Source organism: Natator depressus, chromosome 2 (assembly GCF_965152275.1).
Source record: "Natator depressus isolate rNatDep1 chromosome 2, rNatDep2.hap1, whole genome shotgun sequence".
Taxonomy (NCBI): Eukaryota; Metazoa; Chordata; order Testudines; family Cheloniidae; genus Natator; species Natator depressus.
The window spans coordinates 221,236,986-221,254,004 of NC_134235.1; the positions used below are offsets into that span (position 1 = coordinate 221,236,986).

The following is a 17,019-nucleotide window of genomic DNA, read 5'->3' on the forward strand; positions in this document are numbered from 1 at the left end:
GCATTTCCCCTCCCCCATTGCTTCCTGCGGCTCCCCCCCGCCGCAACCCCTTGCCCTAGCTCACCTCCGCTCCGCCTGCTCCCCTGAACATGCCGCTGCTCTGCTTCTCCCCCCTCCCTCTCAGGCGAGGGAGAGGCAGCGTGTTCAGGGGAGCAGGCGGAGCAGAGGTGAGCGAGGGGGAGCGCAGAAAGTAAGGGGAGGGGTAGAGGAACCGCTCCCCGCCCCAGCTCGCCTCCGCTCCACCACCGCTGCCTCCCCCGAGCGCGCCGCAGCTCAGCTTCTCCTCCCTCCCTCCCAGGCTTGCTGCGCCAAACAGCTGTTTCATGCACAGCAAGCCTGGGAGGGAGGGGGAGATGCGGAGCGGTGGTGGCGCGCTCAGGGGAGCAGGCGGAGGTGAGCTGGAGCAGTGGGGGCACAGTTCTAGGGGCAGCATGGCCGGCGCCAGAATGCCGCCCCTAGAAATGTGCCGCCCCGAGCACCTGCTTGTTTTGCTGGTGCCTAGAGCCGGCCCTGGTTTAGATACAAGCATGTGCACAGGTGTAGACTGAAAGATCCTGCCCAAATAACACAAACGTATTGTTAGATTCCAAACATACTAAGAACTGACTGCATTTTCATTAGGGTGATCATCACCAGCTTTAGTATCTCAAAAATTGCAAATAAATACCTGTGATGTCACCAGAAGCCCCAAGATGGCAATACAGCCTTGTTTTTCTTAGTGGCTTATTTGTATTATTATGGTTATTATTATATAATATATGGATCAGATTTATATTTTACAACTTTCTCTTGCTGGTTTCTAAGGAGGCCTTGTTGTTTGCCAAGAATTATATATACAAAATTGGAACTCTCCAACTACTACAGTACTACAATAAATGAATGGATGAATGTTGTGAATGACCTAGAGCAGTGGTTGTCAACTCTGGTCCACCGCTTGTTCAGGGAAAGACCCTGGCGGGCTGGGCCAGTTTGTTTATCTGCCACATCTGCAGGTTTGGCCGATCGCGGCTCCGACTGGCCGTGGTTCGCTGCTCCAGGCCAATGGGGGCTACAGAAAGCGGCGTGGGCCGAGGGACGTGCTGGCCGCCCTTCCCGCAGGCCCCATTGGCCTGGAGTGGCAAACCGCAGATGAAGCAGGTAAACAAACCATCCCAGCACGCCAGAAGCTTTCCCTGAGCAAGCGGTGGACCAGAGTTGAGAACCACTGACCTAGAGGCATTGAAAGATTTCATTTGATGCCACCAATAAAATGGATATCTCTAACCAAATTTGGTCTCTTTTCTATTGACATATGTATGTAACTAAGGAACTCCCTTTAAGGAAATATGCTGCCTTACATTATTTTCCATTTTACTTATAATGATTTTATATAAATGTGCATGCTATATTTTCAAACAATAGCTTGTATTGCCTTCCATACTAATCCCTTCTTTGAACCAAACTAAGGGTATTTGACCCCTCCAGTATTGGTATACTTTCTATAGCTCCAGTGAAATGGCTTCTAATTCAGTCAATCTTCTTTGCAAAGAATAATGAGAACTCCTTGCAGCAGGGATCATTCACCTCAGATGCTTGGTAGGGAGGCATTGTGGTTTTGTCAAATGGGACACTGCCCAAGCAATTCTGTTGCCCAGGATTCACAGATTTCATAGCACAGGGAAAAAAAGAAATTGCTAGACTTCAAGAATGCCACATACAACTGCAAAAACTCCCTATTGCATAGCTGGTCAGAATTTTGCCACCAATGCTGTAATAATCTTCCTTTTCTCTTTGTTACAGGTAATCATTAAAACATGGTGACCTATAGGTTGCTTTGTTTAGGAGCCAGGGAATCAATATTTGCATAAAGCTGGTCATTTTAATGCGCTAGCAGAGAATTCAAATCCTGCTCTGGAGACACATATGCTTTCCCCCCCAGAAGCTTCTAGAAAATAGTTGGATCCATTAGTTGCTGAGAGTGGACCATCATCACAGATCCTTTGCTTCTGCTGGGAGAGTGAAAAGGCCCTGACGCAGTCTGTAAAAGTGGTGATTATTTAGTCCGTGATAGAATGGTATTCAATATGGGATGAATCCTGAGGTTGTTATTCTGGCAAACCCCTATTGAACTCAATGGGATTTTGCCTAAGAAAGATATGAATTAAAACTGAATAAAGACTTGATAATTTGATAACTGTGTTTTCAACCCCAACCTCCAGGCCAAAGTCCAAAATGTACCCACTTGTATGTGTCAGGCCAGAGAGATCAGCTACTTCTAAACATATGGTTGTTATGATGGTCAAAGGTCCAGGGACCATGAATTCAAGCTCTCAAGAGTACATATTGGAGCCCCTCTGCCCTCCTCTCAGAACAATACCAAACTTGATACCAAGTTTAAGAGCAGATAGCTCACGTAGAGAAGCCTTCGGAGAGATGGGAAGGTCTGCACACAACCAGAATTTCCACACTCACTTTATACTAGTATTTGCAGTCAAAGAACTTAATCTTCAGAAAGGGGATCTTCTCCATGTAGGCATAGCACAGTATATCTGGACTATGTAATAGGTAAGACATTGGTGATATGAACTAACAATAAGATAAAAGAGCTATAGAAATAAGAATGGCTAAAAACTAGTCATAATTACTGAATTATGTATAAATCATATTTGCCTATGCTAGATGGATTTTTGTTAGAAGATACTGCAAAAACAGACATTGGGGGAGAACTTGTATTTGATAAAGCTTTTGATAAAGTACTATACGGTTAACTAATGTATAAGGTTAGGATAGCACACGAGTACAAATTAGTTAAGTGAACAAGGCCAAGCTGTTATGGTTAAACCTTAGAAGCCTTCAGGGATGAGGAAGGTAATGAGTACCATACTAAGTATTAGGGCCAAGACTTTGCACTTTAATGAATGGATGAAATCATAAATGGAAAAATAGCTCATGAATTTCATTTTAGAAAAGTATAATGTTTGGAGATTTTGAGTCAGTAATGATCCAACAAAATCAGTGTTCTGCAGAACACAGCAGAGGAGAAGAACAGTAGGATGTATGGCATAATGCTCCATTAAACCATCAACACCTCTGCTTTTAATCACTCCTGTGCTAAAAATACCCTTCTGTATTTTATTTCTCAATTACTGGATATTACCACAAGCTGTGAAACTGAATCAGATTTGCTGGGTTCCCTAGCTCGAATGTCTCACATTATGTTTCCATATCTGGTGTATAGTAGCTGATCCAGTTCGCAAAGGTTGGCCCATGTCTAAGAGACACATTGCCTTGCCTTGATAGGTACTATATACAGTATGTGGACAAACAATACAATTTTCTTTCCTTCGGCTTAGCAGACAGTCTTTCAAGGTAAAAAGCATCTGCAGTATAATGGGCATCCTCGTACACAACAATACTGTAATAGCCTATCTTTTAGTGGTGGAGTAATGTAGAAGTAGTTTGTCTTCTCTATTATTTTCTGAATGGGGCTACTTTGAAAGTTCAGACCCAAATTAATCAGGGATCAGGGTCCTGGTCAGGATCTTTCATACTCTAACTCTGTGCAGCATCAAGTTTATGGCTTCTTGAGAAATTAATTCCATTTGTTGCTTTCTCATTCGAGTGAATGATGAGCCCCATAACATTTGGGGCAAGGACTATTGTTGAAAGAGTGAGTAGCAACCTACAGATGAGAGGTAAGGGAGCAGCAGGGAATGACTTTTTTGTTCATAAACTATCCCTTTGGTCAATTGTAGAGATTTCTAATGAGCTCTGAAGGGTCACTCTTTAATTCAGCCCCAATTAAAGAAGACTGTTGGCTGTGACAAAAGTCTTTGCAGGTGATGGTGTGAGATACACGAAGTGATGGGGAATCTTCCTTTTTATGATAGAGAAACAGAGGATCTGCTCTATGGGAAGGAAATTAATTTGACATATCAGAAACTTTTCATGTTTAGTGACCTACTATAGAAGTTGAAGCAGAGGGGTGTCCTTGTCCCAGTTCTTCTGCAAACTAATGTTACTGGCCTCTTAGCATAGGGGTGAAGAAGTGAATGGGCCTGCAGGACTAAATTACCCTTTTCCCAAAGTGAGTAGTTACTTCTGAGCTTATTGAAACACTACTGCTTCTGAGCTATATTTGAAAGGGCAGGGTGGAGGAAACTTGCACTGACACTTGATGTACTATACATGTTGTGCATTTAAGTACAGGCTGTTAGTCTTGAGTACTGTCAATCTGGCAGCTTTCAGAGCACTAAATTTAACTTTAAAATTAAAAAGAGTTTTATTGCTTAAACATTATCTTTTATGATGGAAAGCAGCCAAAAAAAACTGGTCGGTGCATCAAAACGGCAGTTTTATTTTGCATAAATCACAGGGAGAGAGTAGTGTTGGGGGATGTGGGGAGGTTGTTGCTATGTGCTGGGACTGGATCGGTTTGAGTTCAGATACAATCCTGACAAGTGGAAAAACACCGAAGGGGGGATATTTATATTAGCTTCACAGGTTTGAGATCTGAAAATGTTTTTGTTGTATATTATTACATATGTTTGTGTGGATGAATTGAGTGGTGATGTGAAGAACTGCTATTGTGTCCCTAGCCTCTATTTGTCAGAAGCTGGGAATGGGCTGGGAGCCCAGCTGTGCCCCCACTCAGGCTCTCAGCTCCCCACTCCCGGATGCAGCTGGGTTCCCAGGGGGGAGCTCTCAGTGGCTCCCAGTGTGTAGTGGGGAGCGGGAGTCCAAGGCGCAGCCCAGCTCGGAGCTGAGAGTGGGGAGCTGGGCAGGTGCAGCCTGGCAGCTGTCTGGAGACTTCCCACTCACTGAAGGGAGCCTGGCAGCTGCACCGGGACTCCAGGCTCCCTGCTGTGAGCTGCGGGGGCATTTGGGCTCCCAGTGATGGGGAGTGGGGAGCCCAGGAATCAGCTGGGCTCCTGTCAAGGAGCTGCCTGTGGATCTGAGAGCCCAGGCTCTTGGCCTCCCACATTGCCCCTCTTAAGTCACTTTTGGTGAGGACAAGCACCACTGACAGAAGGAGGGTAATGTGGACATAAACCACTGCAGTAATTACTAACATAGGTCAACTTCCATTTCAAGTATAGGCATGCCCTTAGTCAACTACATCGTAAACTAGACTCTGACCCAAAAAGTACTGAGCATGCACCATAAATTAATGGGTTAATTTGGTGAGTATTCAGCCCCTCTCAGATTAGTCCCTTTGTCAATAATGTGTCTGCCTTGTAGTTAGAAAGTTGTGAGCTAAAATTCTCTTGAGGTTTTGTCTTGATTAAATATTCTGAATATCTCTCTTCTCTGTTAGATACGGATGACTAAATACTTACCCCTTAATTATCTTTATCACCACAACATTTTCTGCATTTGACTAAATCATTTCAACAAACCTTTTTGTTGCAGAAATAAAACCACATCAGTTACATCAGAAATTCTGAATGCTCACAGATCTTGGCATGACTTTTCGGGGAACCACTTTGTCTGAACTCTGAAATCTTGGTATGAAATAATAGCACTTTTCCTCTTTGCTGCCATTTTAAATTTACATCCAGTTAAAATCAGTAGCAAAGCAAGATGTCAACGGCACATCTAGCAAGACAGCAGGCACCAGCTATGGATGTAGCTAGCATATATAGCAGTGATTAACTTATTACAAAACAAATGATAATAAGCAATTAGAAAGTATTATCTGTTTCCTTAAATGACAAGCTGTGTTGTTCCATAACATCAATTATGGTCTGCATGCAATGCTGTAAGAGCTCCACCCTGAGAAATCATAGAATCATAGAGGTGTAGGAATGGAAGGCACCTCAGTAGGTCATCTAGTCCAGTCCCTTGCACTCAAGGCAGGACTACGTAATAACTAGATCATTCCTGACAAGTTTTTGTCTAACTTGTTCTTAAAAACCTTCAATGACTCAGATTCCACAACAACTCTAGGCAATTTGTTCCAGTGCTTAACCGCCCTGACTGTTAGGAAGTTTTTCCTAATGTCCAACCTAAACCACCCTTGCAGCAATTTAAGCCTATGGCTTCTTGCCCTACTCTCAGAGGTTAAGGAGAACAATTTTTCACTCTCCTCCTCGTAACAACATCTTATTACAGAAAACTGTTATCATGTCCCCACTCAGTCTTTTCTTCTCCAGACTTAACAAACCCAGTTTTTTCAATGTTTCCTCATAGGTCATGTTTTCTAGACCTTTAATTATTTTTGTCACTCTGATTTCTCAGATTTGTTCACCTCTTCCTGAAATTTGGCTCCCAGAACTGAACATGATATTCCAGCTGATGCCTTATCAGGGCAGAGTAAAGCAGAAGAATTCTTGCATCTTGCTTACAACACTTCTGCTGATACATCCCAGAATGATATTCACTTTTTTTTTGCAACAACTTTACATTTATATTCAGCTTGTGATCCACTATAACCCCCAGATCCATTTCTGCAGTACTCTTTCCTAGGCAGTCATTTCCCATATTGTATGTGTGCAACTGATTGTTCCTTCCTAAGTACAGTACTTTGCATTTGTCTTTATTGAATTTCATCCTGTTTACCTCAGACCATTTCTCCAGTTTGTCCATCTCATTTTGAATTTTAAACCTATCCTCCAAAGCAGTTACAACTCCTCCCAACTTGATATCATCTGCAAACTTCATAAGTGTACTCTCTATGCCATTATCTAAGTCATTGATGAAGCTATTGAACAGAATCAGATCCAGTACCATTCCTTGCAGGACCCCATTCGATATGCTCTTCCAGCTTGACTATGAACCACCAATAACTACTCTCTGGGAATGAATGGTTTTCCAACCATTTATGCACCCACCTAAGAGTAGCATCAGCTAGGCTGTATTTCTCTAGTTTGTTTATGAGATGGTCATACGAGATAAAAGCCTTACTAAAGTCAAGATATAACACATCTACCACTCCCCCCCACCACACACACATCCACCAGGCTGGTTACCCTGTCAAAGAAAGCTATTGGGTTGGTTTGACATGATTTGTTCTTGACAAATCCATGTTGACTGTTACTTATCACCTTATTATCTCCTAGATGTTTGCAAATTGATTGCTTGATTATTTGCTCTGTTATTTTTCTGGGTACTGAAGTTAATCTGACTAGTCTGTAATCCCCCAGGTTGTCCTTATTCCCCTTTTCATAGAGGTTATAAGACACATATTTCTGAAGTTGAATCAAAATGTATGCTTTTATTTTTAAAACAAAATGTCTTCTGCTCTTGGTACAGCATGATCAGACTGTACATTGACCATCTGAATCTAAAGGAGGGACACTGGATGTTTGAGAAAGCGCTCCTTCTTTTGGCTGGTAATCCGACAATTAGAGATATCATTATCACTACCCATACTCACCCCTTATCTTACACTGATGGCAATGATCCTTCGGCTCAACTGGTTAACCCTTGAGAATGCTTAAAACTCAAAAATATGTCACATCTGATTTTTATGAAAAATATTAATTTAAAAATTAGCTCTGTGTTGCATTTGATCATTCCCAGGCTAGCTAGTCTCTAATTTGAGTTAATTTAGATCCTGTCCCTTTAAAAGTATCAACCAGCAAAACGGGGAATCATTGAGTCCTTTCAGGAGCCTGGTCTAAATCTGTTATCATCATAGAACCTCGTCTGTGTTAGATATTGAATAAGAACATTAACATGGGAGGCTTGTTTTCCATGGGTCTGATCGAAAATCCATTGAAGTCAATCTAAAAATTCCCATTGATTTCAATGGACTCCGGATCAGAATCAATGTGAGTGGGTCTGGGACACATGAAAAGTTACTACAAACAATATTTCTAACCATGCCATTCAAGGTTATTTCCAATCACTTTGTGCTGTATTCTTCCTTTATGATGGAATACCAATCACATGCATGACTTTCCAAGTTTACCTGCTTGTGAGCATGGTCATAGGAATTGATGTGGTTGTCAAATTCCTGGTGTTTGTGATACTGCTTGTCACATAATTCACAGTAGAAGTTAGCCTTCACATCCTCCAGACCCTTTGCTGTGGCCTTCTCCTTCTCAGCATAACCCTACAAAGGCAGAGGGAAAGGGTAGCATTCTGTTACTAGTAGTATTGCAGATTCCTGAGCTCACACTGAATTAGCCACATTTTATGTTATGCAGTAAGGAACATTTAAAATGTTAGGTCTGCTCCTAACAGACCGAACTGATGATTCACAAAAATCCGCAAAGATATGAAAATACATTTTGATCTAAAGTTACTGACCTCAGACTTTACTGGACATAATTTTTTTCCCAGACAGATTAAGGAAACATTTACTCTCTGGACTAATTACTCTTTCAGCCTGACTTAAATATTATACCGAACGAAGTGCAATAGTACAAGGATGAGGAAAGAGCAAAAAATAATGAGTGGGCCCTTAATCCCCTTACTGTGAAGTAGAATAGTTAAGAGGTTACAAACGAATGTGTGGCTACACACTGGATGATAAACCTATTTGTTCCAATATCTTTAGTTTGCCCCTTCAGGTGTCTGTTTTTTCATATTATTGCTTAGAGGAAGCAAATTTGTACTATATAGTTGCATACTGGGTCAGATTCTCATTTGTGTTCTGCCCTCTTTACACCACATGAGTGGCTCAGAAGGGCCAGAAAGCAGCTGGATATGGCCAGCAGAGAATTCTCCTGGGGTAGGGGAACTCTCGTCTTGAGCAGATCCTGCACTACTCCTTACTGCGCTCAGCTTCAGCATGAATGAGCTTGCCAGGTGGCTGGAGTACACTGCACTGCAAGTAAACTCAGCTGGCATTCAATCCCATAGGGACCCTAGCCTGTCAGTTTAAATGAACAGCCCCTTGGCTGTGTTGATCTGTGACCAGCACTCCGGACAGCAGAGATCCACCCTGAGAATCAACCAGCCATCACTGGCTCTCTAATGGTCCCCTGCTGTGCTGGGAGGAAGCACAGGAAAGCAGGGGTTGTGATCCATTGTTTTTAACATTTGTTGTGTGTATATAGATGGGCCAAGGCCTTCAGAAACAGTGGCCTACAGTTAATCTCCTGAAGCCATATTCAGGCACCTAAACAAATGGCCTGATTTCTAAAGTAGCAGCAGCTCCCAGTATTGGTCATTTTAAAAGTATTTTATAATATATTATTTTCTACACTATTTTATTTAGGAGCTTTAAAAGCAAACTTCCAACAGGAAACAATTATTTGTAAAAAGTTTTCAAAATATCAATTTGATCTCCATTGTTACATTCACAATGACCTATTTGATGCTATTCATATGCATGTAATACATTGCCATGTGAGTCATGTAATTAAGCACTTACTGTAATTTTTATACCCATTTTTGGATGGGAATGTGGCACATTACTTTTTATAATGAGGCTTCCACAACTGCACAGAACTGCTGTCCGGTTTCTATGTGCCCTCACCTGGAATGCAAATTTTGAAATCTACATGACAGGCTTCCAAGGCTTTACTCCATGAAGGTCAGACTTTGCAAGCTTTGAGACTTGAATGTGCATTTTTTTCATAGTAACATGGACATGACCTCTTAGGGCTAGATTCACAAAGGGACTAAGGCACCTAACTGCCACTTTAGGCACCTAAATCACAGAATCAGACCCCAGTGGGATTCATAAAACCCCAGATCAGCTGCCCCAAACTCTGTAGAAAGCTCTATTCACTCAATGCCTAAATTTTTGCAATGAAAGTTCCCTAGGCATCTATATTTCTGCTGGTGCACATGTGCACTCTAGCCCCAGACAAGGTATCTGGATGCCTGAGCCCCCACGTGGTGCATGAAGTGAACCTAGGAAAGATAGGTATTCCTCCATCTAATCTGCCTGTGGGACCTGATTTGGTAGGGGTGTGCTGAGCTTGCCTAGTGGATCAGACTGCTATGGGGAGCTTACACAAAACTGGGAAAAGGGGTTGAGCTCCCATGTAATTTTTAGCCCAGTCATTAAGGTATTCACCTGGGATGTGGGAGATCCCCAGTTGAATTCCTTTGAGAGGAAGGATGGATTTGAATAGGGGTCTCCACACTCTCAGGTGAGTGCTGAACTATGGAATAGTCTGATGTGCAGGATCCCTCAATCTTTCCCGTGGAAGCTGTTCCACTGTGGATAAATAAATATAGCATCATTGGCTGAGAGAGAGAGCAAGCACAAGAATGACCCTGTAGCTTGATGATTAGCCCACTCACCTGGGATGGAGAGACCTAAGATCCAGTCCCCCGGCACCAATTATTTTTTAAATTATTTATGCAGGTAGAACAGTGATATTGAGGGAGCCCCACATCAGAATTTAGAGTGTTTAGAGTGCTCTTCTGAGAGGTGGCCGACACCTGCTCAAATCCTTTCTTCCCTTCTGGGGGCAGGGAGGGGAGGAGTGGGTGGACTTCAGCTGGGGGGTCTCCCACATCCTAGGTAAGTGCCCTAGCCACACGGCAAAAAGTTCTGAAGGTGGTCACCTTCCTCCTCCTTCCCACCCCCAGCCTCTTGCAAAAAACAGCATAGATGCCTAACTCCAAGATGGGTTTGCAGCTGGGAAGCCCAATCAGAGGCAGACACCTCCATACAGCCCAAACTAAGGCATGGAACTCCCTGAGAGAGGTGGAGCTTAGGACACACCCCTCTCCTATGCATCTCCCATTGGTTATCTGAGGTGGGGATCTGCCTAGCATCCTGGTTTTTATGAATCTCCAGCCTTAGGTGCCTGTCTCCTTATCTCCCACAGTTCATTGTGTAGGCATCAAACTCATCCTTTGTGAATCCCAGGGATTTTCTGGGTGCCTAAAAGTTAGGTGTGACAACGCTGAGTGTTATGCATCAACTCCTGGAGAAGTCTCTTTCCTGAGTTTGTCTACTCTTCATCTGGCCTGGATGGGCTCACTGGGTCAATCTCACCTAATAGGTTTGAGGTCACCATTTAGTTTCCTTTTATTCTCCTATAGGAGCTTTTATCTCTCAGCAGGATAGGGTTCAAATGCCCACGTGGGAATGCTGCTCTGTGACTAGCAGTAAGTTTGAAGGTGCGGGTGTGTAGTGGGAAATCTCACTTCTAAACTTTGGCATTCCCATCTCACGTGCCCTATGGATGGCAACCCCCAGCCCTTCCTATGAACTTGGACATCCAAGCATCACCAGTGAGACATAGCTGAGTTCCTGTGGCTCAGGTGGCTGAAAAAATTAGGAAGCTCACATGATCTCCCTAATTAATTCTCAGCACTTGACTGTAAAGCTATTGTAGGAAAATATTCTTGCACTCAAATAGTTAAACTGTTTCATTAGTTATGTGAAATCCACAAAGACCATTAAAAAGCATTTCAGTGATACTTTTTAGCTTTATGTTTCAGACCTATTGTTTTCCTAACATTAATTATTCACTGGGCCGTTGGTATAATTAAAATGCATAAATTAGAATGTGCATGCAATAGCGCTAATTATGCAGAGATGCTTTCCCTGGAAGTCAAGTATTGGGGACAACATATTCTTATTGTAAATTTGTAAAAAATACAAGTTTCTGACTCATTGGCAACCAGCCAGAGCATAATTGTTTTTTTTTCTGGTTATGAACTGTCAATTAAATGTTCACAGCTTCATCATTGCGTGCATAGAAGAAGCAGCCTAATTGTTTGAGGTGGGCTACATTATTCTCTCTGAAACACAACTGAAACTGCTGTTCATGAGCATTCTAAACTGTCAACTTCATCTTCTCAGCAGAAATTAATACACAGTTCCCTTACCATTAAGATGTTTTTAAAAAAGCAACAAGGCAGCTTCCAGGTGCATCCAAAGATAATCACAACTACCTCCATTGCCTTCTTCCTTAATTATGCTTCTCCGGCGTGGAAAAAGATATAATTTCCTGCCTGCTTATCGATCAGATGCAGGGAAATTGAATGCTACAGCACATACTTTATAAAGGTCATGGATTTTCTTTCCTCACAAAGGAGTTAGAACTTCCAGCGCAACACTAAATTGTGTATAGTCAAATGAATTTACACTTCCAGACCACTAATACTATTTCCTCTGTTCTGCAAAAACAATGCTCATGCTTGGGTGCAATAAAAGAATCGTGTGAAGGAAGGCATGCAGAATCATATCTGACATTTTATCTGCTAATATAAAGCCTGATTCCTTCTTAGATCTCTCCTAGGTAGCTCAAGAAAATAGCTCAAGAAAAAGCTTTATATTATGTGTCTGAGGAGCATCAGATTCACTGGAAATGTGTGTTACAACCTAATGAACTTCATTCTGGGTCACAGGGTACATCTTGGTGAGACGTAGGCGTGATAAAAAAAAGCATAAAGGTGAAACTATGCAAGTTAGTGATGCTTGACACATGGACAGTCTGCAGCTAGCAGTAAGTACAGGAGGTATGATGATGATGCAATCATTATAAGTAGAAACTCTTAGACCCAAAGGGTTAATTACCTAATGTATTGCTGAAAGGCAGATAATATGCTGTATAAGGCTATTGGAATGTGTAAAATATATGTGAATGATTTTCTTGGTAGAAACCTGCAGCGCTGTTCCATTTGTAAAGAGAGTAATTACATTCACATCAATTTAGCTCACAGATGCATATTACTGTAATAAATGTTGATATATTGTATTCATTTACAGTGAATCCATCCATTGTGCATTAGACTGGAAGTGCTATCACTTAGCAGTTTCTTTAGCTGTTGCTCTTTATTGTGAAAATGCAATTAATGGTATCTGACATTTCATTTTCTAATATAAGGAAAATCAATGAAAAATACTGTGTAACTGAGTTTTCTAGAATGTTCCTGATGACACCTAGTCAATTAGAAATCATTTATTAAATGCAGAGTTTGTAAGAGATATTTAATAGACTTGCATGGCCATTAAAGAATGCTGACCTAGACAATTCTACAAGTTGTTTCTGAAATTGATCACAAATATCTCTGCTCTATCCAAGTGGACTAAGGTGATGAGCAGGTCGGTTCATACAGTGAAACTTGCAAAGGCAGTTTTTTGTATTAGTCTGGGCATTACTGTAAATATGTTCTGGTGGAATAAATACAAATTAATGGCAAACTGAAAAAACAGAACAAACAATAAAGCCTTAGGCCTTTTTTGTCTAAACATTTCTGAAATTAAATGTAAAAATAGTAGACATCCTGCTTTCAAATTAGCGTTTGTTATTTGCGGTCAGCAATTCGGATGAATGTTGCTTAAATGGAGAGCTAAACAAGTGAGGGATTGCTCTTTCTTGAGGGATGGTGTCTGGTTTGAAGAGCTGTTACAGCTTGCTGGTTTAAAGGTAGGTATATGTACCACATCAGAGACAAGGGCACTATTGAAGCCATTGAGTTGCTGGGTTATCTTCATGGAGTTGTTCCAATGTTTCATTAAGGAGCAAATCCTCCACCTACTGACCAGTAGGACTAGCAAGGAGGCACACTGGGCAGGTGCATAAGGGTCCTGGGAGGAAGTCTCCACCAAAGTTGTCTGAGCTGCACAGAAACTGCTTTAGCCAATGGTTCTGCTGCCCTGTCCCCACAAAGGAAAAGTTCAGTGACCAGAGGATCACCCCCATCCTGATCATGTCTTTTCCCCAAGTGCCTCCATTGCATGCTGTGCCGGCATCTTCTTGAAGCCGTATTGTATAAGGGGTGTGCATAGAAACATGCCCCACCCCCTTTTACAGTAGAACAACGCCAGTTCTGTAAGTAAGACCATCTCTGTGGAGGCCTGAAGTTGGGTTTGCCCCTAGTTATTTACATTATGGTTCATATTTTCAAGGAATCTTGCATGTGCAGAGGAGCTTGTAGATGGCCAAGGTCTGAACAAGGACATGGATTTAGGCAGCATGCCCCAAACTTCAATTTTGAATAAGGTGCTTCTGTGTATCATCCAGCTCTAATGCTCATACCTTCACCTATTCCCAGGACAGCTGCAGCTCCGATTGTCTCCTTTCCACGCTTCCCCCCCCCCCGCCCCACAAGCTACTGAAAAGTATGTTGAAATGGGGTCCAGACAGCTCATTAACTGGGCACAAGTGGAAGAATCCCAGAAGTAATACTCATATATTTGGATAACTGTATGTTCTAGAACTAGGCAAATGCTGCAAGTATTGGAATACACAGGAGATGATCAGGCGGGCTGTGTCGGTGTCTTATCATGGACATATCTTTTCTGTGAATTTTCATGGTTTTCCCTGATAAGACCCTCAATTTTTAACCAAAGAGCTTCATATGGTCGCAGCACAGGGAATTCTTGATTATAGTTCATCATAATATGGTAAATATGATTTTGATGATTTTAATAAGAATTGCTGGGGAGGCTTACTGGTGTAGATGAGGCAAATAAGCAAGACTGATTCATTAGAAAAAAGAAAAGGAGTACTTGTGACACCTTAGAGACTAACAAATTTATTTGAGCAGAAGCTTTCATGAGCGTGAGCTGTAGCTCACGAAAGCTTCTGCTCAAATAAATTTGCTAGTCTCTAAGGTACCACAAGTACTCCTTTTCTTTTTGTGGATACAGACTAACACGACTGCTACTCTGAAACCATTGATTCATTAGAGAGTTTCATTTGCTGGCCCTTTACAGCGGTACTAAATGGCCCAGTAGCCATTTGAAATCATCTCCACTTGCACCACCTCACTTGCAGCTTCCTAACCAATGACTTGCTTATGTCTGAGCACACTGGGTTACGTCCTAAGGCTGGAGTGGAATATGCCTAAAGCATCGTGGGAATCTGAAAATGCCTGAATCTCATTTGAAAATGGGACTAAGACTCAGAACTTCAAAGGTATTCAGGCATCTGACTCCCAGTGGAAGTTAAGGCAAATATAGGAGTTAGGTGCCGATAAGAGCTAGGTGACTAAATGCCTTTGAAGATCTGGGCCTAAGTTTCTTTTGGTATTTTTTTGAAAATTTTACCCCAAATCTTGAAGTCCTAACTCAATTCTTACTCCAGCAAAACTTCCATTGGCTTCAGTGAAAATTTTACTTGAGTAAGAACTAAGTAAGGACTTCAGGTCTTAGGAATTCATTGTATTGAAAGTATCTACACCTATTGCTTTTTTGAAACTGACCAAATGCTATTGCACATTTCTTTAAATGTAGAACTTCATAGAATCTGTGACTCCCTCCCCTCAGGATATTCTAATTTTCATTTCGTTTCACTGCATCTCTCTTCCTTGGAATATCACTTTATTATTGTAGCTTCTGCTCAGCTCATTTCTCCAAGCTTGCTCACAGTCATTTAATGGTGAAAATTTATTGTCTGCACTCTGAATCTATATTACATATTCTACGCTTGTGAGAATCCTCCACGAGAACAAGTATAGAAAGCAATGGTTAGCATTTATTTGACTCCTCCAAACCAAAGTTTTTCTCTACATTAACTATTTGCATGGACAGCTGGTGGAACCCCCCTCTGGGGCGGTAAGCCCCCAGCTCTGCCCCTTCCACCTGCACCCGCCCTATGCCGGAGCCCCAAGAACCCCTACCACCTCCGCCCCCCTGCAGCTGGAGAGTGCCCCCCCTGACCACAGGAGCCCCAGGCTGGCGAAAGCCCCAAGCCTTCACCCAGAGGAACCCGGGCTGGCCGCACCTCCCCTCCTCAGACCCAACCCACCCAGGGGAAATCGGAAATGCATCTGTGATACAAGACACTTTTAGTATGCCCCCTGCAGGTTCCAGGGCAGCTGAGAAGGTGGTATGTGCCTCCTCAGCTGCCCTGGAACCTGCATGGGGCATAATAAAGCAAAAACTTTGCCACAAAACCTGCAACCAGGGATTCGGCGGCCGTGGCAGCACAGGGGAAGGTAGAGACTCCCCTGGCCTATAATACCCACCACCCATGACTATTTGCACTTCACAATGCTCATACAAGGGTGGCAGATACCACTGCAATTTTATAATCAGAGACACAAAGCCAAAGTGCGCCTCATGTTGCCAAAACCAGGATAAAACTTTAGGGGCCAAAGTAAATCCTGGTCTAACTCTTTTGAAAGAAATTGTATTATTATTAATTATTATTATTATTTATTTTATTTATTATGTAGCAAACAACTATGTTTAAAATGTTGCGAAATCTAGCACTCAAACGTTAGGAGATGCCAGAAGACCCTGTGGAGCTTCCAGCCCCCTATGGACATATTGCTTCATAAGGGCAAGATCTTTGCCCTCACTTTGGTATCAGTCTCAAGAACTGGCTTTGGCTTCAGTGAATTACTTCAGATCTGCAACAGTGTGACTAAGCTCTGGTCTACACTGGGGGCAGGGGTCGACCTAAGATATAAAATTTCAGCTATGCAAATAGTGTAGCTGAAATCGGCATATCTTAGGTCGACTTACCTGGCCCTGAGGATGGCGGCGAGTTGACCGCTGCCACTCCCCCGTCAACTCCACTTCTGCCTCTCACAAGCTGTAGTTCCAGAGTTGACGGGGAGCGCATTCGGGGATCGATTTATCGTGTCTAGACGAGATGCGATAAATCGATCCCTGATAGATCGATCACTACCCGCCGATCCGGTAGGTAGTGAAGACCTGCCCTAACTAAGAATATGGTCCAATATGACTACTCCCTCAAGTCAGGGCAACTCGCATGGGCAGAGATTTGCAGAAGTGAGCTCCTACCTGTTATGCAAAAAGTGCAAACTAAAAAAAAAAAAAAAAAGAATGACTGCAAACAGTAGTGACATCATTCACTTTTTCTTTAGAGTCCTGCTTTTGTGCACACTGTCGATCATGACATTATCATCAGGGGTTACCCAGGGTTTTCAGAACCCAAAGCAGTGGTAAGCAGTGGAGTTTCACTCCAGGCAGTGTCAGGAATAAATCAATAGGAACACATTTCTGTCTAATGAAAGATGAAAACAAGTAAGCGTGCTCTTATCTAAAACTACAATTTATTAGATTTAAGCACACAGAGACATAAGCAATAGGTTTAGAACATCCCAAATAATTACCTAGAATCTGAGATGGTATTGAATAATTATGGTAGGTCCGTGATGGCTGGTCACTTCCCTGCCAGGGAGTAAGGTGTCAGGAAAAAG

The 17,019-nt window shown here is 42.4% G+C and overlaps 1 protein-coding gene across 4 annotated transcripts in view; it reads right to left on the reverse strand.

The window, feature by feature from the left end:
* Positions 1-17,019, reverse strand: part of ZNF804B (zinc finger protein 804B) — a 341,954-nt gene that overhangs the window by 42,352 nt on the left and 282,583 nt on the right. For 3 of the 4 annotated variants that reach the window (XM_074945962.1, XM_074945960.1, XM_074945961.1), the window contains one exon: positions 7,895-8,038. The exons of the other annotated variant lie outside the window; for it this stretch is intronic. In XM_074945962.1, coding sequence (XP_074802063.1) covers positions 7,895-8,038 — 144 coding nt within the window. The remainder of the gene's footprint in view (positions 1-7,894; positions 8,039-17,019) is intronic. 4 annotated transcript variants of the gene reach the window in all.